Source organism: Balaenoptera musculus, chromosome 11 (genome assembly GCF_009873245.2).
Source record: "Balaenoptera musculus isolate JJ_BM4_2016_0621 chromosome 11, mBalMus1.pri.v3, whole genome shotgun sequence".
NCBI lineage: Eukaryota > Metazoa > Chordata > Mammalia > Artiodactyla > Balaenopteridae > Balaenoptera > Balaenoptera musculus.
The window spans coordinates 72,807,624-72,830,692 of NC_045795.1; the positions used below are offsets into that span (position 1 = coordinate 72,807,624).

The 23,069-nt window shown below is 44.0% G+C and overlaps 1 protein-coding gene across 1 annotated transcript; it reads right to left on the reverse strand.

The window, feature by feature from the left end:
• Positions 1–1,470: 1,470 nt before the first annotated feature.
• Positions 1,471–20,934, reverse strand: DNASE1L3 (deoxyribonuclease 1 like 3). Its single transcript, XM_036867695.1, has 8 exons — positions 20,512–20,934; positions 15,960–16,048; positions 12,926–13,015; positions 12,240–12,352; positions 9,578–9,690; positions 6,830–6,987; positions 1,979–2,075; positions 1,471–1,666 (listed from the first exon to the last, which is right to left on the reverse strand). The coding sequence occupies exons 1-8, from the start codon at positions 20,650–20,652 to the stop codon at positions 1,550–1,552; spliced, it is 918 nt and encodes a 305-aa protein (XP_036723590.1). The 5' UTR covers positions 20,653–20,934; the 3' UTR covers positions 1,471–1,549.
• Positions 20,935–23,069: the final 2,135 nt, after the last annotated feature.

Below are 23,069 nucleotides of genomic sequence, written 5' to 3' on the forward strand. Positions count from 1 at the left end.
GTGAGCCACAACTACTGAGCCCGCGTGCCTAGAGCCCATGCTCCACGACAGAGAAACCACCACAATGAGAAGCCCACATACCGCAATGAAGAGTAGCGCCTCTCGCCACAACTATAGAAAGCCCGCGCACAGCAACGAAGACCCAACACAGCCAAAAAAAACCCAAACAAATAAATAAATAAATTTATAAAAAAAAATCAGGCTTACATTCTCGTTTTCTTATATCAAAAGTCACGTCGTCCTGGATATATTTAGGAAAATCAGCAGAGAGGAACCACGTGTATAGAATGCTATACTCTGTATTTCTCAAAGTTACACACGGTGCTTATTTATGCAGACTCTCTGGTGGCATGCGTAAGCTGGTAGGAGGGGCTGCTTCTGAGACAGGACACCGGGGGGCCAAGGCACAGCATTCCTTCTCTTTGCTTATTCCTTGGTACTGCTTGCAGATTTAGCCCTGTTCATGTACTACTTGGACAGAGAAACAATATAAGGGAAAACAAAGCAAAACAAACCAAAAAAATGGTCACCATGGACATAGGTAAAATGGTGCCTCGCTGCTGGACTCCTCTGCAAGTCTTTAGTTGCAGAAAGATAACAAAATCCTCCAGTCCCTCCCAGCCAACTGGGCCTTTGTCCCACCAGGTCCCCCAAAGAGCCCAAATAGTGGCCTTGGTGACATGTAATGTGGTGAATGTTATAATAGGGGTATGGCATATGTTGGGGTGGCCAGGGTTACTTGACCAGCCTCTGGGATGGGCTGAGCCAGAGCCCAGAAGGAGGGAGAGCTTGGGGCATGCGGGGAAGGGGCAGTCCTGCTGGGCAAAAGTGCAAGGTGGGACGAAGGTAAGGCTGACGTGATAGGCCAGGTAATAGAGACCTTCATGGGTGTCCAAATGCCCTGGGCTCTCTCCAGGTGGTGACGGGAGCTCCTTCAGGGGCTTTTAAAGCAGGGTGTGGGAAAGGGGGGGGTGCTGTGGTCAGATTGGAATTTCAAAGGATGACACTGGTGGTTATTGGGCTGGCTGAGTTGGAGGCAGGGAGACCAGTGGGAATGGCCTTCACCTTTCATCCCTGCAAGATATTATGGTGGCCTGACTTAAGACAGGAGGACCAGATCCTAAAGCAGTTCACTGCCCAAATCATGGGCTACAGTTGGGGCCTTGGTGTTCTTGGCATTTCTGGTCGTTTCGCATGGAACAGGACGCCCTCAAGAAGACGGAAAGCTGATGTTCCTCTTCCTGCAGCCTCTCTTGGCAGGTAGAGCAGTGACAGCTGATGGGGCTCTAGCTCCGGACATGAAGGCCATCGTTTTGGACTGCAAAAGACCCTAGTTTCCTTTTGAGTAATTCAGGGGAGGTATGAGCTCGAGCTCTAGAGGGAGAATAGAAGACACTGTTCCCAATTTGGCTCAAGATGAATTAGATACAAGTTGAAAAATGAAAGTAGTTGGGCCATTCTTGTTTCCTGAGCGCCAGGAACAGTTAATACCTATTGGAGCTGCTTTATGTAGAGGCAAGAAATGGTTAATAAAATGGCACCCTTGTATCTAGGCGCGACTGGTCTTTTTTTTCTTCTTTGGAGAGACAAATTCTTTGCTGTTGGTGAAGACCCTTGAAGACTGAAGTTTAAATTCAACTGGAAAGTGGTCGCTGACATCCAGGGCCTGTAAAGAGAAAGGAGAGATAAATTTGGGAATTAGGAGACACTTTCATTTTAGTGATGAATGAATTCAAGCTGAGGGAGGCCCAGGATGAAATGCCCCAAGTCACCCAACAGAACATGCACTGGGAGCATTGTCCCTGCACCAGTTCAGTCAGAAATTGAGGCAGGTCCTCAAGTCACGGAATCATAGACTTTGAGACTCAAGGTCCAGTGGCTCAATGTCAGATCTCCATTGGTGACCTGAACCACCACTGGGTGACACCAACCCATCTTCCCAGGACGGTGGCACAGAAAAACAAGATGACAGCTGTACCTTCTCTTCGGTCAACCTGTAAGCTTTCTGGAAGTCAAAGATGCTGTTTGATTGAGGAACAACAGAGGTGACAACCTCGTGTCCTCTGAGCACGATCCTGGAGAAAGAGAGGGAAGATAGTCACATTAATCCACCCTGTTGATTTCTGAGATCAAACCAGGCTTCCTGCTTGACATCTAGAATGACTGAACCGCTTGGCACTTTCACATGGAGTTCAAAAGTCCAGCCCTGGTTCTAGCTTGTGTTGAAGCTCAGGGCAGGCCACCCCAAAATATGCCACAATGGCATATTGATTATTTTGAATTAAAGTTACTTAAACGGCTAATGCAGTAGGGACACTCTGACCCTCCTGTCGGTCTCCCTGAAAGCAGGAAATAAATCTCCCCTGTGAAAGATGCACTCCCTGCATCTGGAGGTAGAAGGAAGGACCAGCACCCTTATCCCCAGAGAAAGGGAATTCAGGCCAAGAAGGCTGTGTGAACAAACCTTGTTACTTCTTTAATTCACTACTCCAAGCCCAAATTCTCTTTAGATTCTTCACTCACTGAGAATCCAAAACCTGAGTTTCTTTGCCCTCTCAATTCCTCACAAATGTATTGGTTTTTTTGGTTTAAAAAGTATAAAAGCTGCCTGCTTTGACCACTTTTTTTTTTTTAATTTTATTGGAGTATAGTTGATTTACAATGTCGTGTTAGTTTCAGGTGTACAGCAAAGTGACTCAGTTATACACATACATATATTCATTCTTTTTAAGATTCTTTTCTCATATAGGTTATCACAGAATACTGAGTAGAGTTCCCTGTGCTGTACAGTAGGTCCTTCTTGGTTATCTATCTTATATATAGTAGTGTGTGTGTGTGTGTGTGTGTGTGTGTGTGTGTGTGTGTGTGTGTGTACATCCCAAGCTCCTGATTTATCCCACATTCCCCCTTTGGTAACCATACGTTTGTTCTCAATATCTGTAAGTCTGTTTCTGTTTTGTAAATAAGTTCATTTGTGTCTTTGTTTTTTTAAATTAGATTCCACATAGGAGTCATATCATATGATATTTGTCTTCCTCTGTCTGGCTTACTTCACTTAGTACGATAATCTCTAGGTCCACCCATGTTGCTGCAAATGGCATTATTTCATTATTTTTTGTGGCTGAGTAATATTCCATTGTATATATGTACCACATCTTCTTCATGCATTCCTCTGACAATGGACATTTAGGTTGCTTCCATGTCTTGGCTGTTGTAAATAGTGCTGCAGTTAACACTGGGGTGCATGTATCCTTTCGGATTATGGTCTCTGGATATATGCCCAGGAGTGGGATTGCTATATCATATGGTAGTTCTAGTTTTAGTTTTTTAGGGAACATCCATACTGTTCTCCATAGTGGTTGTACCAATTTACATTCCTACCAACAGTGTAGGAGGGTTCGCTTTTCTCCACACCCTCTCCAGCATTTGTTATTTGTAGACTTTTTGATGATGGCCATTCTGACTGGTGTGAGGTGATACCTCATTGTAGTTTTGATTTTCATTTCTCTGATAATTAGTGATGTTGAGCATCTTTTCCTGTGCCTTTTGGCCATCTGTATGTCTTCTTTGGAGAAATGTCTATTTAGATCTCCTGCCCATTTTTTGATTGTTTTTTTGACATAGAGCTGCATGAGCTGTTTGTATTTTTGACATAGAGCTGCATGAGCTGTTTGTATATTTTGGAGATTAATCCCTTGTCAGTTGTTCCATTTGCAAATATTTTCTTCCCATTCTGTGGGTTGCCTTTTTGTTTTGTTTATGGTTTCCTTTGCTGTGCAGAAGCTTTTAAGTTTAATTAGGTCCCATTTGTTTATTTTTGTTTTTATTTTCATTACTCTAGGAGGTAGATCAAAAAAGATATTGCTGCAATTTGACCACTTCTTAGGTCCTATTTCTATGAGACCTCCATGTGCACAAATTAAGATTTGTTTCTTTTTCTCCTATTAATTGGTCTTGTGTCAATTTTATTATAGTCCAGCCATAAGGACTCAAGAGGGGTTGAGGCAGAAATTTCCCCCTCCCCGACAGAGACCCTCAGGACAGTGCCTATGGTTGGGAAACAGGGTCAGCTCTGCGGTGATCTGTGGGCACCAGGACAGTGTCCCTTGTGTGAGCAGGGAGCCCTGGCGGTAGAAGAGACATGGACATCACAGCACATTGCAATGGCTTGCGTACTGAAAAGATGTTCCCTTTGCAATTATTTTCACTTTTTCTGATTCAATTATGGAGAAAGTTTCTGGTTTATCTTTAATGCCTCCCTAAGCTCCTATTTTGACCAAGAGAGAGCATTCTGCAGACAAGAGAATTAAGGTATAATGTAACATTGTTCGGTTTTCACTGGGCTTACTTTTACAATTATTTTTTATTTATGGCAAGTGGTGCTGTTTTCTTACCTTAGCTTTATGAAATTTCCTTTTAAAATATATTTATTTCAGTAATAAATGAATAGATTTAAAGACAAATATAGAGAAAAACCATAGTATAGTTGCTTTGCAATGATGACAGAAAACGGGAACGTGGTGGTTAAATGGAATCTAATGTATCCCGAGTGTGGTGATGTGGTTGGGGTCTACATGGCCCCAGCTGACTGGCTGAAGAATGACAAGCTGGGTTAAACTGCCAGCCCATGACTGTCCAATGAGCTTTCCCTGATTCCGACCAGCTGACCTGGTTTCCTTTGTTTGCGACCAACACCACCTGGTTAATTTTTAACTAATCTCCATAAGTAAACTCTTCGCATTTGGGTGATTTCTTTTTTTTTTTAAAGATTTTTTTCTTTTGATGGGGACCATTTTTAAAGTCTATTGAATTTGTTACCATATTGCTTCTGTTTGATGTTTTTTTGGCTTTTTGGCCACGAGGCATGTGGGATCTTAGCTCCCCCAACCAAGGATCAAACCCCCTGCATCGGAAGGAGAGGTCTTAACCACTGGACCGCCAGGGAAGTCCCTTGGGTGGAGATTTCTTGAAGCCATCCTTTCAGACCCAGAGAGTCAAGAACAGCATAGTTAAGGCTCCCCCATTTCAGACTTCTGCTAGTTCTGTGTGAGTCTGCGGATCACACTAAGCTCCCTGAAGCTGCTCCAGTGCCCAGCCAGCTCTGGGCATCTCGGCCTGTCCACTAGCACTCAGCACATGGAAAGTGTTCAATAAATATTTGCACACAGAACAAAGACTGGAATTGAGGCCATTTCATCTTCTCCCCTCATATGCCCTTTTACAAACCATAAAAGATATATACTGTTATTGAAAACATAGAAAATTCAGAGCAGCAAAACAAGAAATAAATGTTTAAAAAAGCACATTGTAATCCTGCCATCCTTTGGCATACAAGTGCGTAAAACTGGGGGTCCTGTAGTAAACACCTTTTTTAACCTGTTCCGCCACCCCATCTAATCCATCTTTCCCTGGGATTCACTGTTCTTCTGCTCCATTACTTTCGATCACCTCCCTCTCCTCTGCCACGGATAAAGAATGGGACCACGGAAGGGACTTGACCTGCCCAAGGCCACACAGCTGGCATGTGCAAGTGGGCGAGTGGGTGAGTGGCCCTCTCCAACCAGCTTTGCTGCAGCCCCTCAAAATGGGATGGAGGGGGCAGGTACCCAGGAAGCTCAGTCTCCTGTAACTTGCCACCTTGGTTCTACTTTCCCCAGGGCCAGGGCTGTTTCCACCTTGGGGAGCAGGAGTGATGAAGTCTGCAGAGGGCGCACCAGCCCTGAAAGCTCTAACAGGAACAGAGGAGGTCATGGGATGGAAACGAAAATCAGAGCTCAAAACTAGAGAAATGGAAACTGTCTGCTTGCAGATGGCCATCTTGTGCAGACTGAGCTTGGGGACCAGCAACCACTCCTGGGAACAGGGCTCCTAGGGACTTTCCGGCCTGTGGTGTCCGCTGTGGATGTGCCAGTCATGAACATTCACACGCTTCAGGTCCCCCCTCACCTCCCTCCTGACTTAAGGAGCAAAGTTGAAAGCTGATTGAAAATCTCCAGGGAGGCTTTACAAATACCAGAGAATGCTATTATTTAAATGTATATATTTGCATTTAGAAATGTGTAGGAATTCCTTGGCAGTCCAGTGGTTAGGACTCGGCGCTTTCACTGCCATGGCCCGGGTTCAGTCCCTGGTCAGGGAACTAAAATCCCGCAAGCTGTGAGGCACAGCCAAAAGAAAGAAAAAGTGTATAGCAAAAGCATTAGAAGTGTAAATTTCCTTGCACTAACTAGTCTCATTTTTAGACTCTTACCCTGAGGAAATCATAAGTAAACACAAAATGCATATATAGGATGTTCATTTCAGCTATGCTTTTAATAGCAAACCCTTGGTAATAACCTAATGCCCAGTGACAGAGGACTGAGTGAATAAACTGTGGTATGTCTTTGTGATGGAATAATTGACAACCAATGAATATATTGAGCATTTACCATATTCCAGACATTGCATGTGAAGATTTATACATGTTACTTTGTTTAGTCTTCATGTATGAGTGAGGCACTACTACCATCTCCATTTTACGGGTAAGGGAACAAAGACACAGAGAGCTTAAGTCTCTTGGTCCCAGACATATTAAGTGGTAGAGCCAGGATTTGAACCCAGGCCCGTCTGACAGCAAAGCCTGCACTTGCCACTGCTAAGCTACAGTGACCAAGGCCACCATATATGGCCACGCAGGTTGCATGCTGCACAAAGTACCCAGCAGAGAAGCTTAAAGTCTAATCGGCTCAGCTCTCCAAGCCAAGAGCTTCATCTGCCCAGAGGGGGCCACCTTTTCCAATGCACACCAAGCACCATGTGGGCTAGCGGTGGCCTGGCAGATGCCTCCTACCTGTCATAGGCACAGTTTGTGCTCTTCTTGATCGTGGTGTCCTCTTGGTCCCCGATCAGCCAAATGAACTTGGGGTCGGTCCTCAGGCGGATGTTCTTCCAGGCCTTCTTGGGGACGTAGCTGCAGCCGGCATTGAAGTCACCCATGAAAATGAAATTCTGAAAGACAAGATTCGAAACTGTCACCTGTAGGCATTGTTGTCTAATGTTTTCAGGCAGACCTGGTAGCAATGACTCCACCTTGCACACCCAACAAACGATGAGTTCTATTATCAGTTGAATTGTGTCCCCCCAAATTCATATGTTCTAACCCCCAGTACCTAAGAATGTGACTGTATTTGTAGATGACCTTTAAAGAGCTAATTCAGGTAAAATGAGGTTATATGGGTGGACCCTAATCTGATGTGACTCGTGTCCTCATAAAAAGAGATTAGGACATAGACACAGAGGGAAGACCAAGGAGAGGGGCCTCAGAAGAACCAAACCCTGTTGCCACTTTGGTCTTGGACATCCAGCCTTCCAGAACTTTGAGGATATAAATTTCTGTTGTTTAAGCCACCCAGTCTTTGGTACTTTGTTACGGCAGCCCTAGCAAAATAATAAAGGGTCTTAATTTCATTTTGCTTTTTAAAAGAAGAGGCCACAGTTTAAAACTGAGTCACAGTTCTGATGAGTGTTTGACAGGCGAGTATGACAAAGAAGTGTGTTCTCAGTGGGAAGAAGGGTGTTTGCTGTACCTGCTCCCTCCTGCTCTTAGTCACCAAATCTCTCCAATTCGGGGTGCAGATTTAGGTGGGGATGGAAGAATCCAGCTCAGTTATTCCCTCACTTCTTTTGTCTCTGGCTTAAACTACCGTAAGGTATAAACATATGAATGAGTTGATGCCTTTTGTTTCCAAGCAGGGAAAATGAACTCGGGTGGTGTATTTGACAGCTTTGGCACTGCTCTTTCTCTCCTGTTTTGAAGCTAGGAACTCACTCCTGTGGAAATTTTGCCTGTTGAGGAAGTGAGAAGAGGCTTAAGCGGAGGGTGGAGGGGGTGATAGAATGAGCTGTCTGCCTCTGCACCGAGGCCACCGTCAGAGCATTCTGTCTTGGAAGTGTTTTTCCTTGCAGGGCTCTTGAAACAGAATTTTAATATTCCTCAAGAGGAAACGCAGATTTCCTTGCTTGTGCTATTGTTTGGCGTTGTTGCTGACTTTAGAGTTTTCGTCAAAAACATTTTATTTTGACCTTGGATATCATGGTTTTCCCTGAGGTCGGTGGGCGCAGTTGAGGACAGGATGTCATCCTTAACCCGAGTGTCAACCAGCTTCTATTAATATAGGCATGATTTATTGAGCATTCACTGTGTGCCAGGCTCAGCGTTAAACATTTTCTAAAGTTTAATTTAGATCTTACAGTAAACACCAGGAGGTAGAAGGAAACTTTGACAGCCCTGTGGAAAAAGGATAGAGGGGTAAAGTGACCTGCTCTGGGCTACGGAATCCTGATCAGCCTCACTGAAGGGCCCTCCCTCAGAGCGCAAGAGTTTCCCCTCTTGTTCATTTTTGTGCCACTGATGGCTCCCCAGTGCCTGGCACTTAACAGATGCTCAATAAATTCTTGCTGAATGAATGAATGGAATTTATAATTTTAGGAACAAATAAGCAATGAAACATACCCCTTGTGTGCACCATGCCCTAGCTCTGTGTCCACACTTTATTTGACTGATTTTGCACTTTGAGCAGTAGAACTGAGGAGGAGGAAGGGGGTCACTGGAGTCACATCTCAAAAGGAGAAAAGAGGAATGAGGAAGAGCCCTCTGAAGCACTTCCATATTTGCCAAGAGCTTTCATAGGCCTCGCAGCCACAGGAGGTGGCATCCCTGTTGTCCACGTGAGGAAATAATTGAAACCAAGAGGGATGGTGGATGTATTCCCCTTCTGTGAGAATAGCACCCCTAATTTCTCTGGGAAACTACCTCCCTCCTCCACCTTAGTCTGTGAGGTTGGGGTAGAGCTGAAACAGACTTAACCAATCAGAGCATCTCAACCACCTGATCACAGTGATTGGTTCAGGGATGGACATGTGACACAATCATAGCCAATGAGACTCAGTCCCAGGGTATTTGTTACATTGTGGGGCAGAAAATTTGTCAGTTGCTCTGGAAGCTGCTGGCAGCTATCTTACCATCCCAAGGGTGGAGCCAGCCTGAGAATGGAGCCCACCCAGGGGAAAGGAAGGTCAAGAGATGGAGAGAGAGACAAGACAAGCCCTGATTACCTTGTCTGAACCCTGGGTCCAGCTATGCCTGAACCAATAAATTGCTCTTCCTTTTCATGAGCCATTTTGAGATTCTGTCACTTGTAGCTGAAAGACTCCTGACCTCTCTTTGTCTTACTATTCTCAGTTGTGAAGTGGGAATGATCAAAATAGTTATCTCATCAGGCTATTGGGAGGATTAAATAAACTTGTCCATGTCCAGCCTTAGCATACTGCCCGGCACCAGCTACTCATTCGCTCAGTGAATGTTGGCAGGCATTATTAGTGGAGCAGGGTATGAATTCCCAAGACCCACATGGATGGTACCCAGGCCGATTCAGCAGAAAGATATTTAGGGCTGAGGAAAGGCCTAAAATGAGGCTCTAAAGTGGTGGTGGTCTGCACAGGCCCTGCCTCCTCACCCTCCCTCAGAGTCACTCGTGCCTCTCAGGGACCAGATTCTGCCCCTGCAGATGGGAATCCAGCAGACACAGAGGGTCATCACCTCCGCCTTCCAGCGACGTTTCACATCCACGTAGACATCAGCCAGCTCGTCAATCTCTTGAACGGATGTCTCAGGGGTGGTGTGCAGGGGAACAATCACGAAGTCCTTGACAGCTGAGGGACAGGAAAGAGGCGGAGGTCACACATTTCCTCTGGCAAGATTCCACGAACACTGCTTGAGGGAAACAGGCTGTCCCCCCAAAAGGCACGGACTGTGTCGTCTGGGGCCCCCCCATTTCCAGAGGGTCCAGTGGTTGAGATTTGAATGATCTTAGGGTCATAAGGCAGCTATTCTCAGCACACGAAAGCCTCTTTTCTCCGACTCGCCCTGCGTGGCTAAGAGAAAGCTGGTAGACAGTGTTCCTCACTGGCATTGGGGGTGTTTTTATTTTCTCATTTTAAAAAACCCTGTATTTTCTATTTTTAAAAAATATGAAGGCTGTTTGGCTTTGTACTAAGCAAAAATGTTTTTTCTAATTTAAAAAATTGAGGCTTGTCAGTTTATACTCCTTTTGTAATCAGAAAAAAAAAAAAAAGCCTGGAAAAGTTTATTTAAAACACAAAGTGGTCCTTTGTGGAGTGTCTAAAATCCTCCCCCACCAGGAGGGACTGAGGAAACCTGAGTGAGGGGATGTGGGCATCTTGCCCACCTGTGTCGCTCTCAATGCCTCCTCCTCGGGCTTTCCCTTGTTCTGTGCCTGGGTCCCCACTCCTACTCAGGAGCTGGGGGCTGTTGAGTGATCACTGCTCAAGTCCCACAGCAGGGAGCCGGGACTCAGACCAGCAGCCTGTCCCCAGGACCACACCCTGGTCCAGCAGCCTGTCTCTCACTCTCCTCACTCCTCTCCACTCCCCAACCTCTTTTTGGTCCCCTAAACACCCCAGCTCCTTTCCCACCTCTGAGCTTGTGTGCTCACTGCGCCCTCCCTCCAGAATGCCTTTCCACCACCTCTCTGTGACTGGCTTCTTCGGGTCACAGCCGTTGTCACCTCCAAGGGGCCATCCCTGATTGCCCTGTCTAAGGTGGCCCCTCACCCCGCTATTCAGTGAACCCTGCTTACTGCCTTCACGCTCTGAAATTACCTGCTTGGCTCCTTAGTTTGGCCCACTGGAACCTAAGCTCTGTGAGAGCAGGCTTATCTGTCTTGTTCACCCTCTTGGCTCCAGCACCTACTAGCACCGTGCCCAGCACATTGGAGGTGCTCAGAAATGTTTGTTGATTGAATACATGAATGAATGAATGATAGAATGAATGGAGGAAAGAAAAGGTAGATGAATGGCCTCCTTGGGCAAGATAGAAGACTCCAGACATGACACAGCTGTAGTGCCATCCCAGCAGGGGTGGGTGTGTGCGGGGGAGGGGGAGGGAAGGGTGGAAGCTCCAGACAAACAGGTTTGTTTAGCAGTTCACAAAGGCTGAGGACTCTCTCAGAGAAGAAATAATCATTTGGTGGGGAGGGCCTCTCCTAACACTGCCAGGTCAGCTAAATGTGAGTTGTGTGCATGACAAAGACGATTATTGAACATGCTCTCTGAAAGGCATTTCTTGCCCTCAATAGCCCCCATCTCCTCATTCTTTTTTGTTTTTTGTTTTTTGTTTTTTTCCTACGGGGAATTTCCTACCATTCTCCCATGTTTGTTTTCCTGAAATACTCTGCCCCTGAGCTAATTAACCCTCTGCCAAAATAGTGAACTTCATAGTTCAAGATGTTAATATTTGTGTAGTATAGATATAGGTGTTCATATGTACAGCTCTGCATATATTTATTTGGTCATTCTCTGTCTCCCCTGCTGCAACATAACTTCACAAGGGCAGGGACCTTTCGTCTGCCTTGTCCAGTGCCCAGAACAGAGCCTGACATGTAGTGGGTGTTGAAAAAATATTTGATTCTATATAGTTCCAGTCTATAAACCAAATTAATTCTTGACTGTCCATTGAGGGTTGCATGGTGGTAAAAAGTGTGGGCTCCCGAGATGCTAGTTTGAGTTGCAACCCTGGCTCGTCCACTTCAGTAACTGCTGGGTGACGTTGAATAAGTGACTCCATCTACTTGAACCTCAGTCTCTTCCAATGTAAAGTGGAGATAATCCTAGTTGCTACCTTGCAGGGTGTTGCAAAGATTACAGGAACCTGGCGCTAATCAGGGATCAATAATTGTTAGTGACTAATACAAGTACTATTGTTGTCAGAGATCAGGTTGCAGTCTTTTGGATTTCCTCTCCACCACCAGTCTGTGGGGGAGATTGCTCAGTGGGTACTGGAAGGACAGTGTGATTCTAGGTTGGGAGATCATCTTTGCTGGCCATTGCTCGAATTTTTCAAATGAAGGAATAGCTGTACTTGATTGGAACTAAGGGATTTTTGTAAATAATTTCCATCAGCCTAAATGCTCCAAAGAGAGTAAGGTTATCACTGATTCAAGAAAGTGGCTTCTTAGCTGAGGAAGTCTTGAGTCGTGGCATTCTGAGAACCCAGCCTGGTGTCATCAAACTATACTGCATCCTCTACATGCAAGTGTTAGAAGTTCTTAATGGTCATCTCAAGCCTGATGCCTCACTAAAGATGCTGTATAAACCCTGGGATCACAGCCCACACTCAGGGCTGCTGCCCGTTTATGGGATCGCTGGGGATATCAGGGGTGAGAGGGGCCTGTGGGTCTCACCGGTGTGGGGTGACTGGAACCAGACCACAAAGGGTTCCCTGGAAAATACGTGTGCGTCGCCAGCCTGATAGTCATGGTAGAGGTAGCTTGCTTTCACAGACACTAGCTTTTCCCTAGAAGAAAAAAAAAAAAAAAAGAAAGTCCTCCCAGGTGAGTTGCTTGTCTTCTTACTTCTTTCAAGAAACAGAGACGTAGGTTCTCACAGCTCTGTTGGCCTCTCCTGCAGGCTTGGGTGCTGGAAAGGATCTTTTGCCTGAGAACAAGGCTCAGTCAAGTCTTCTCAAGGACCAGAGCCCTTTGGGAGCTGAAGATCTGAGCAATACTAGTTATCTAGGGGACTCACAACTTAAAGGTCAGACTCACAACAAATTATTAGTAGGAAGAAGATGAGAATATGAAGTCCCAGAGCAGCCATGCTGGGCAACTCAGGTTTCCATCCCCAGCCAGGACTTGACCATGAAGAATAAAGAACTCTTCACTCTCCTGACCAGGTCACTGAGTCAACCAGTAGATTAGTTTTGAAGAGTTAATACTTTGCATCAGCCCTGATTTTGACAGCAATTATTTCGATCAATATTGAGAACTGGTTAGAGATCCAAATTTGGTTTTAAAGAGAAGATTTTGATTCTATTCACAGTCATAATTGATAAGTGAACCATGTTCCAGGAGGCATAATTTATACTTACTGATAGAGAAAGGCATACTGTTCTTTGTATGTGTTTCTTCCAAGACGAGAGCTAATCACATAGTTATATGTTTTGCCTCTTCTTGAATTTCTGGAAGACAAAAAAGAGTTTACATTGCATCTTAAAGAACAAACATTTCTCTACTGCCTAGGTTCCCCTCCTTCCTGTCTGCCTCTGTATCTCCCGTGACGTCATGTAGGAGGGCTTCTGTTCATCATAAGCTTTGAGTCTTATAAGAAGGGCCACCATTGACTGGGACTGTTAACATCTACCAGGGTCTTTACAGCCGTTATTTCTTGTTCTTATAAGGTGGGTACTGTCGTTACTCCATTTTTATAATTTGCAAGTACAAAGCTGGGATTTGAACTCAGATCCTACTCACCCCCAAATCCACCTGCTTTGGCCTGTACCTGTGGGACACCACTGAGACCATAAAAGATTCAGGCCACGATCAGCCCCAAACACTGTTCTGGCCCATGGCTGGGCTGCACCTCATAATTCCTGGTCGAGTATACCTCACCAGGTCACCCTGTCCATGCACCACTCCTGAGCATTTATCACATGCAGGATTCCCAGTAACATTTTTTTGGACATTCTCTTCTGCTCTGAAAACCCCCAGGCATTTTCTCACAAGTCCTGGAACTATGATTCCAAATCAAGCTATTGTTTCTGTCCTGGGGGCTGAGGATACTGTGTGAAGTCCCTTTGATCCTACCCCTCACCCTTATCAGGGAAACTTGACTCTCAGATGTGTTGAAAAAACTTGCTGATAACTCCACCCTGGGCAGAGCCTGACGCGGTTCTACTTCATCTTCCCACGAGAAGATCTGGGGCATGTCTAAGCTGTGGCATACTCTCAGGTTCCGTTGGAAAAAAGCAGAGTGTTTAGGGGCCAACTTAGACCCTACAGAAATTCCTGGGAATGAATATTCTAAGGCAGATCTGGTCATGGGAGCCCCAGGAGTGCAGACTGTGGATTCTGCTGGGCTTCCAGTTTGGGAAGGCTGGCCCTGTTCTGAATCTAGCCTTGCCAAGTCCTGGGTTGGCAAACTATTCGCAATGACTCAGCTGTGAAGTGACAAAGGCCCCTCCTGGCTTACAGGGAATCAGGAGACAAACAGGCCTGGCTCTGCCTGGAGTCCATGGCACAGTCTAGGGAGGTTGGGGAGAACCGAGACCACTGGGGGTGGGAGGACTTAATCCAGACCAACTGCGGGCAGGTGCCTGGAGCCCCCGTCCCCTCCGTCCCCCATAATTCTGAAAACTGGCCAGGGCCACTCCAAGGATGGCTGAGGGGGCTCAGAATAGAACATTGGCCTTGGAGGCAGACACGGCCCAGGTTCAAAGGTAGGTTTGGCCATTTACTGCCTGGGTGACCTTGGGCAGGTCCCTGCTCTCAGTGCCTCAGTCCCTCAGCTATAAGGGAAGCAGTAATGGTACCTACTCTACAGGTTGTTGTGGGGAGGAAATGAAATAGCACATGTAAATTGATTAACAGGATGCCTGGCAACTGTGATACCCTGGTTAGGGTATTAAAGGTAGCTGTTTCTTACGGCCCTCTGGACCATCACCTGCCATTGCAATTCCCTTACTTTGACTAGTAATGAACATCCCAACGTTTAGTCGCCACTGCTCCATACCAGGCACAGCTCAACCACTTACATGCATGATTAAATTTAATTATCGCCATGTCCCAGGAAGGAAGATGGTGGGTTCTATTATTATCTCCATTTACAGATGGGGAAAATGAGGTACAGTGAGGTTCAGTAACTTGCCCTTCGTGGCAAAGCCAGAATCCAAACCCAAGTGGTCTGAGCTTGGGTTATAATATAATATAATAATGGCCAGATATCACTGTTTTTTCAATCTGAATGGGGGGGGTACAGGGCTGTTTGTTATCTCCTCTGTGCTTTTAACTATGTTTAAAATATTTCATAAGAAAAGGGAAGGGGGAGTGTAACATGCTCATTGTAGAAAATTCGGAAAATACAGAAAATATATAGAAGAAGAAATCACATTAAATTCCTTGTAAATTTGTACCACTGTGCACATTTTGGTTCATTGCCTTTGAATCTTTTATATGTTTTTTGTTTCGTTTTGCTTTTTTACATAATTGAACTTGGTACCTATTGTATACTCTATTGTTTAATCTTATATCTACAAAAGAAACATTATATTAGAAGTTTTAAGAAATCAGTGTGTCTCAGAATTAATAGACGGGGGCCCTTGAATATGCATTTTTAACTCACTCTGGGGTGATTATTCTTTGAGAAATAAATCATAAATATAACCCAATATCATTTAAAGCTATTCGAGGACATTCATTTATAAAATTTTAATTTATAAAGTCAATTCAGAATTTTTGTCAAATATTCAAATCATACAGAAGTATATAAAATAAAAAGCAAATGTTCCCCATTTTCTTCTCACACCCCTTCCACAATGGTCCTCCGATCATACCCACCACCGCCCCAGAAGTAACCACTATTAACAGTTTGAGCACGTCCTTCCTGTCTTTTATGCCGACGCAAACTCAAGCACACCCTCATTCATATATGATGTAGTGTGACTACTAAAATGGGCTCTTCTACCTACAGTTCTGAACTTGCTTTTTTTACATATATGGTAGCCATCTTTCCATGCTGGAATATTTAGCTCTAACCTATTCTGTGGTAACCATGACTTTTAATCGCTACATAATATTCCAGCCTGTGGGCATATCATGATTTCATATTTGAGCGCAATCTTTTCTTTGTAACAGTACTTCTCAGCTCAGCCTCTAGTCTGTTTCTTTCATTTCTCTTGGTCCTGACTCCTCATCCGTTTCCCTCTTTTGCTTTATCATGTTAAAACTAGCTGGTTGAATGTTCTCAGGACCATGGTTAATAAAGTTGAAAGCCTGGGCAGTGTTGGCCACGTGACCTGGTGGTCTGGGCCAGTGTTGGCTCTCACACTAGTTTCAGTTCCCAGGGACTTTCAGATGCCCTTGCACCTGGCTCTGAGCCGACAGAGTGTCCAGGGGCCCTGTCTTTACCCGTTCAGTCTCTCCATCAGTGTGGGACAGATTATGTTGTTTCTGTCCTTGATTTCCATCAGGAGTATAATGTCACAGCGTTTGATGACCTGCAGAGAGAGAATTCCCAGGGGTGTGAGGCCATTTACTACAAATAATGAAATCTTTTATTGGGCACTTACTATAACATAACATACTATGTTGCTATTTTTTTTTAATTGAAGTATAGTTGATTTACAGTGTTGTGTTAATTTCTGCTGTACAGCAAAGTGACTCAATTATACATATATATACATTCTTTTTTTTATACTTTCTTTTTAATATTCTTTTCCATTATGGTTTGTCCCAGGACATTGACTATAGTTCCCTGTGCTATAAAGTAGGACCTTGTTGTCCATCCATTCTATATGTAATAGTCTGCATCTACTAACCTCAAACTCCCACTCATTTCTCCCCTTCCCTCTCCCCCTTGGCAAACACAAGTCTGTTCTTTATGTATGTAAGTCTGTTTCTGCTTCATAGATAGGTTCATTTGTGTCATATTTTAGATTCCACATATAAGTGATATCATATGGTATTTGTCTTTCTCTTTCTGACTTACTTCACTTCATACGATAATCTCTAGTTACACCCATGTTGCTGCAAATGGCATTATTTCATTCCTTTTTATGGCTGAGTAGTATTCCATTGTGTATATGTATTCAATACCTCATCTTCTTTATCCATTCATCTGTTGATGGATGTTTAGGGTGTTTCCATGTCCTGGCTATTGTGAATAGTGCTGCTATGAACATAGGGGTGCATGTATCTTTTTGAATGATAGTTTTGTCTGGATATATGTCCAGGAGTGGGATTGCTGGATCATATGGTAATTCTGTTTTTACTTTTCTGAGGAACTTCCATACTGTTTTCTACAGTGGCGGCACCAATTTACACTCCCACAACAGTGTAGGAGGGTTCCCTTTTCTCCACGCCCTCTCTAGCATTTATTATTTGTAGACTTTTTAATGATGGTCATTCTGACTGGTGTGAGGTCATACCTCATTGTAGTTTTGATTTGCATTTCTCTAATAATTAGCGATGTTGAGCATCTTTTCATGTGCCTATTGGCCATCTGTACATCTTTTTTGGAGAAATGTCTACTTAGGTCTTCTGCCCATTTTTTGATTGGGTTGTTTGTTTTTTTATTATTGGGCACTGTGTTTTAAGTATCAAATTGCATGCTTTGTTAAATTAACTAACTTCTCTGAAATAAATGATGGACTCCCTGAGGAAAGTACTATTATCATGTCCATTTTAAAGACAAAGAGCCTGAGGTTCTTTCTGGGAAAGCTGAGATACTATCCAAAGTCACCCAGCTAGAAAGTGGCTAGGCAGAATGTGAACCTAGGCAACCCAAGTCCAGAACCCAGGGTCATGACCCCTGCACGTCCTACTTCTTGGCTTTGCTTGAATAATTACAATAATAATAATAGTAAATATTTGTTAAACCCTTAGTAAGTGAAGAATACCAGGCTGGATACTGCAGAAATAAAGAGGTATAATTATAATGTTAATAACTGTAAGAGATAACATTTACTGTGAGCCTACTCTGAGCCTCACCAACCCTATCAGATGACTACGATTTTTAGCTCATTAAGCATAGGAGGAAACCACGCTCAGAGTGATTGAGTAACTAGTTTAAAGTCACACAGCCGGTATAGGTGGTAGAGTAGGATTTGAACTCAGGTTTACATGACTGCAAAGCCCAGCATGCTAAGCTATTAAAATATAGTTCCGCCCTCAAAGACTCATTATCAGTGAGAGAGACAAATGAAAAGAGCTAGCTACAATGAGAGGCAAATGAAAGTTGTGCTAAATAAAAGTCAGAGCTGTGAGAGTGTTGAGGAATAATTAATTACATCTGCCCAGAGGATCAGGAAAGTCTCCAAGGAGGAGGAGGCATTTGAAAAGGCCCTGAGAGGTGAGGAAGAACTCAGTAAAAATGCAGGAGAGGCTCCTTCAGGGCAAGCAATAACCTAGAAACCAGGGTGCAGACCAAGCCGAAGCCCATTAGAGACGACAGGGACCTTTCTGTGTATGGGGTCCTGGTGGGCTGGAATTTGTCGCTCAAGGACAGGGTATCCCCAGTGTTAATTTCGTCCTCTCCAAAGACATGGAGCAGGGGGATTATGCCACTGGTCCTGTTTCCAGAGCACATATATGTTCCAGTTTCCTCTCCAAGAAGGGCATAGAAGAGAGAGCCACCAGTACTGGTCTGTGCAGCCATTAAGAAGTGCTGGGGGCTGAGGATGCACCTGTGTAGTGACAGAGGAGGAAGACTATGTCCAAGTCTGGATCCTTCCATCAATAGGCTTGCATTATATACCCTGAGAAGCCATAATTCAAGAAGAGTTATATAGCACAGAGTTCATTGCAGCTCTATTTACAATAGCCAGGACATGGAAGCAACCTAAGTGTCCATCACCAGATGAATGGATAAAGAAGATATGGCACATATATACAGTGGAATATTACTCAGCCATAAAAAGAAACAAAATCGAGTTGTTTGTAGTGAGACGGATGGACCTAGAGCCTGTCATACAGAGTGAAGTAAGTCAGAAAGAGAAAAACAAATACCGTATGCTAACATATATGGAATCTAAAAAAAAAAAAAAAAGGTTATGAAGAACCTAGGGGCAGGACAGCAATAAAGACGCAGACATAGAGAATGGACTTGAGGACATTGGGAGAGGGAAGGGTAAGCTGGGACGAAGTGAGAGAGTGGCATGGACACATATACACTACCAAATGTAAAGTAGATAGCTAGTGGAAGCAACCGCATAACACAGGGAGATCAGCTCGGTGCTTTGTGACCACCTAGAGGGGTGGGATAGGGAGGGTGGGAGGGAGACGCAAGAGGGAGGAGATATGGGGATATATGTATATATATAGCTGATTCACTTTGTTAATACAGCAGAAACTAACACACCATTGTAAAGCAATTATACTCCAATAAAGATGTTAAAAAAAAAAAATAGGCTTGCATTTCATGGCATCAGCCTTGCAGGGTTCACCAAGGAGAGCTGGGTGCTGGTCATCCAGCCAGCCTGCTGATTTAGTCACTTATCACTGTCAGATCTTTCTGGAAGACATTTTAGAATATGTGTCAAAAGCCTTAAAAAAATGCATTAATCCTTTGGTCTAGTTTTCCCACTTTGAAGAATGTTTTCCATTGTAAAAAGGTATCTACTACTTCTCTACACCTCAGTTTCCTCATCTATAAATTGGCATAATGATAGTCATTCCCTCACAGGATTGCTAGAGGACAGATGGATACTTAGAGCAGTGCCAGCCAAAAAGGAGGCAAACAACAAAGTATTGTTATTATTATTACTTACACAGATCAAAGAGGAAGATGCATTGCAACAGAAAAATTGGAAACAACCTAAGCATCCCCAAATAGGAAAGCATTAAATGAAACATGTTGCAAACACAGCATAAGGCATTAAAAGTTGTGTTTTAAAAGAATATTAATAACATGTGAAATACTTCTCATATAAAAGCAGAATACAAAACTGATGATATAGGGTGTCTCCATGCTGCAAAATAGATGCAGATTTATGTATTTATTTTTGCGTAGAAAAATGCCCATAACAAGTACCAACAACTGTTATCGTCAAGTGATAGGATACTTCTTTATATGTTTCTGTATTTTCAAAATAGTCCATAATGACTATTTTTAATTTAATAAAATTAATTTGTAAATTATAAGTTTATAATTTAAAAATTATACCTTTATAATTTTAAAAAATTAAGCTGTTATTAAGAAAGAAAACTGCTTTATGAGGAAGGAATTGCGGGTGAAGAGGTGATGGCCAATATTTATGAAGACATGACAGGTGTGATCATAGCTTATTTAACATAAGTTAAATGAGTTGTCTTATATAAAGCGTCTACAGTGCCTGGCATATAGTGGGCTTAGCGAAGGCTTTATAAATGTTAGCTCTTATCATGGACTCATTACATTTTCACAATAACCCTGTGCTGCATTTACATTTCACAATAACCCTTTCTTGCTGAAAGGCACGGGGGGCTCAGGGAGGAGAAAGGCCGTCCGGAGCCGGCGCACCTGGCTGCCAGGTGGAAGCTGAACCCAGGGCTCCTGGCGCTCCCACCAGAATGTGGTGCCTCTGGGGTTTTCTAAGGTAATAAAACCCAGAGTCCTGGGAAAGGTTTCAGCTCCAGCATCAAAAATAAATTAACCACTAAATAAAGAGAGTCAACTGACTCCAGAGGAATGTGAGCAGAGTCCCAAGACATTGGTCAGATTACCCAAGGAAAGTCTTATCTAAGTGGGGAGAAAGATTAGAATTGGAAGTTGGGATAAGGTTGATGGCTGGAGGGGGAGAGAACGAGGAAGAAAGCGGGAGGCGTAGAGAGAGATAGGGTGCGCACACACACATACGCACACGCTACCTTCACCCTAGGGACTAACTTCAGTTAAATTCCTCCTGAGTCTCTTAAAGTCTGAAAGCTGTAGAGAGAGTGTGAAGGGTGTCCAGCGATCCTTCTGACAGGAAGGGGGGCTCACCTTCACAATGACATCCATGGCATTACAGTTTGCCTTCTTGGATTCCCCAAAGGACCTCACATTAAAGGAGCAGATCCTCAGGGCCAGGGCGCTGTGGGTGGAGAGGAGGAGAAGCAGCAGGGAGGCCAGCGGCAGAGGCATCCCGGGCTCCTCTGGCTTCAGGGCTTGAAGAGAGGACAGCAGTGTCTGGAGAGAGGGCTCCTGGCCACCGCCTCAGGCTCGGCTGACTTGTTAAGCCTGCAGATAACAGGAATTACTGGATTCCTTGTTGCTGCTTTCACTTCTCTGAGGAACTGAAGATCATGGGTTTCATTCCACAGGGAAATGAAGGAAATGAGCTAGTTTTTGGGATCCCTTGTTTTTGTCACTCGGGTGAGGAAACTGGTCAGTTTAATCCAGTCTCTGCAAAGTCACTCTTAACCCAGCTGGAAGCCAGCTGTGACATCTGGTCATCTCTGCTGTGGTCACATACCATGTTCCTTCTCCTAGAAATTGATGAACTCGGAAATGGTCCACCCCAGAGGGCACCTGGGGTGTAGAGCCTTCTGCAGAGGGGAAGGGGCGGGGCAGGGTCAGTGGGAAATTCTGCCAGATTTTCTGCCATCACTGGGACTTGGCAGCTAGCTATCCCTGGACGCACGGAGATTCCAGCTCACCAACAACACTGATGGGCATAATTAAGATAGAGTCTGGTTTGTTTCTTTTTAAATTAAATTAAATTAATTAATTTATTTATTTATTTATTTATTTATTTATTTATGGCTGTGTTGCATCTTCGTTGCTGCGAGCGGGGGCTATTCTTCATTGCGGTACATGGGCTTCTCTTTGTGGTGGCTTCTCTTGTTGCAGAGCACAGGCTCTAGGTACGGAGGCTTCAGTAGCTGTGGCATGTGGGCTCAGTAGTTGTGGCTCGCAGGCTCTAGAGCACAGGCTCAGTAGTTGGGGCACATGGGCTTAGTTGCTCCATGGCATGTGGGATCTTCCCAGACCAGGGCTTGAACCCGTGTCCCCTGCATTGGCAGGCGGATTCTTAAGCACTGCGCCACCAGGGAAGCCCCTGGCAGGCAGATTCTAAACTACTGTGCCACCAGGGAAGCCCAAGTCTGGTTTGAATTACATAATTTTTAAGGCAAGTTTTGTTGTGTACAGTTTTAACATACCAAGTACTCGCAGTGTGTTGCCAGGAAAAGCAGTTGCTTGTCTGCTGGGATGGGTCAACTACCCTTGCACTTAAGCCCCTGGAGAGATCCATGATCCAACCTGGTATTATTTAATGTTTATGAGAGAGTTGTGTGGCCCCAAGAAAGGAAGGTTTTGCAAGAATTGTAGGATTTCAGTCCAAGTAAAATAGCTTTTAGAGCTTTGGGCAGGAAGATAGGAAGATCTGAAAAGCAAAAGAAGTACAAAATCAAATCAAGTTATAAACCCAAGTAGGATTTGCAGACTTTGGCAAGGAAAATTCTTCTGCGAAGAGGGGAGGTAATGAGAATAACTTGAAACCAAGCGTTGGGATCTCCGGACTACCCCCTCCTGAAGTGATGGGCATGTGGTCACAGCCACCGGGAAAAGCGTGCAGGTATCGCCAACATACATCCGGTCAGCGTCCTGGATGAAATCTGTGGCCAGGTATGCCCAGGCATTCTAAGGAGATAATCCCAAATAGTACATGAAAGGAAGTAATGGCTTCCTGAGCTCATGGGGATGTGAATCTCCCTCTTGGCCACAGCCCAGGCCTTAAGCCTGGTTGAGTCACTGGTGAAAAGCTGCTGGTGATTGTCCTTCCTGGTGAGTGGGCATCTTCTGACCAGAGGAATATTTAGAAGTCAGTGTGGTACACATTTTTTGTGTCTTTCAAGAAGGAATTTGTACATATGTGGTTTTTATGATCTTGTAACATATGAGAGATTTTGACCTATTAAATTGGCAATCTGGTAATCCCAACATAAAATGTGCAATTGAGGGAATCTTTTTAGATTTGTAACTTTAAGTTGAAACCTTACTAAGTTTCTGTACAGTTGTGGAACATTTATAAGAATTTTGGGTTAACAGTGTTTTATAAGTTTAATTTTTTTAGACTTAGAATTACTTAGCATTAAAAAGGATGGGTTTTTTGTTAGTTCAGAAAACTGAAGAACTTTACAAGGAAATAGGTGTATAAAAGAAGTTTAAAATGTTTGTAAATGGGTCCATAACCTTTAGGGGTAATTATTTAAGTTTGTTGGATGTGGAGTTGCCAGATTTAGCAAATAAAAATACAGAACACTAGATCAATTTGAATTTTAGATCATTCAAATTTAATTGGGCATCCTGTATTTTATCTGGCAATACCAACTGGACTTATAAAAGGAATAAAAACTTTTTTTTTAGATTTATTAATTATTTATTTATTTTATTTATTTTTGTCTGTGTCAGGTCTTAGTTGCGGCACGCGGGCTCTTCGTTGAGGCACACGGGCTTCTCTCTAGTTGTGGCTTGCAGGTTTTCTCTTCTCTAGTTGTAGTGCATGGGCTCCAGGGCGCGTGGGCTCCGTAGTTGTGGCGTGCAGGTTTCAGAGCATG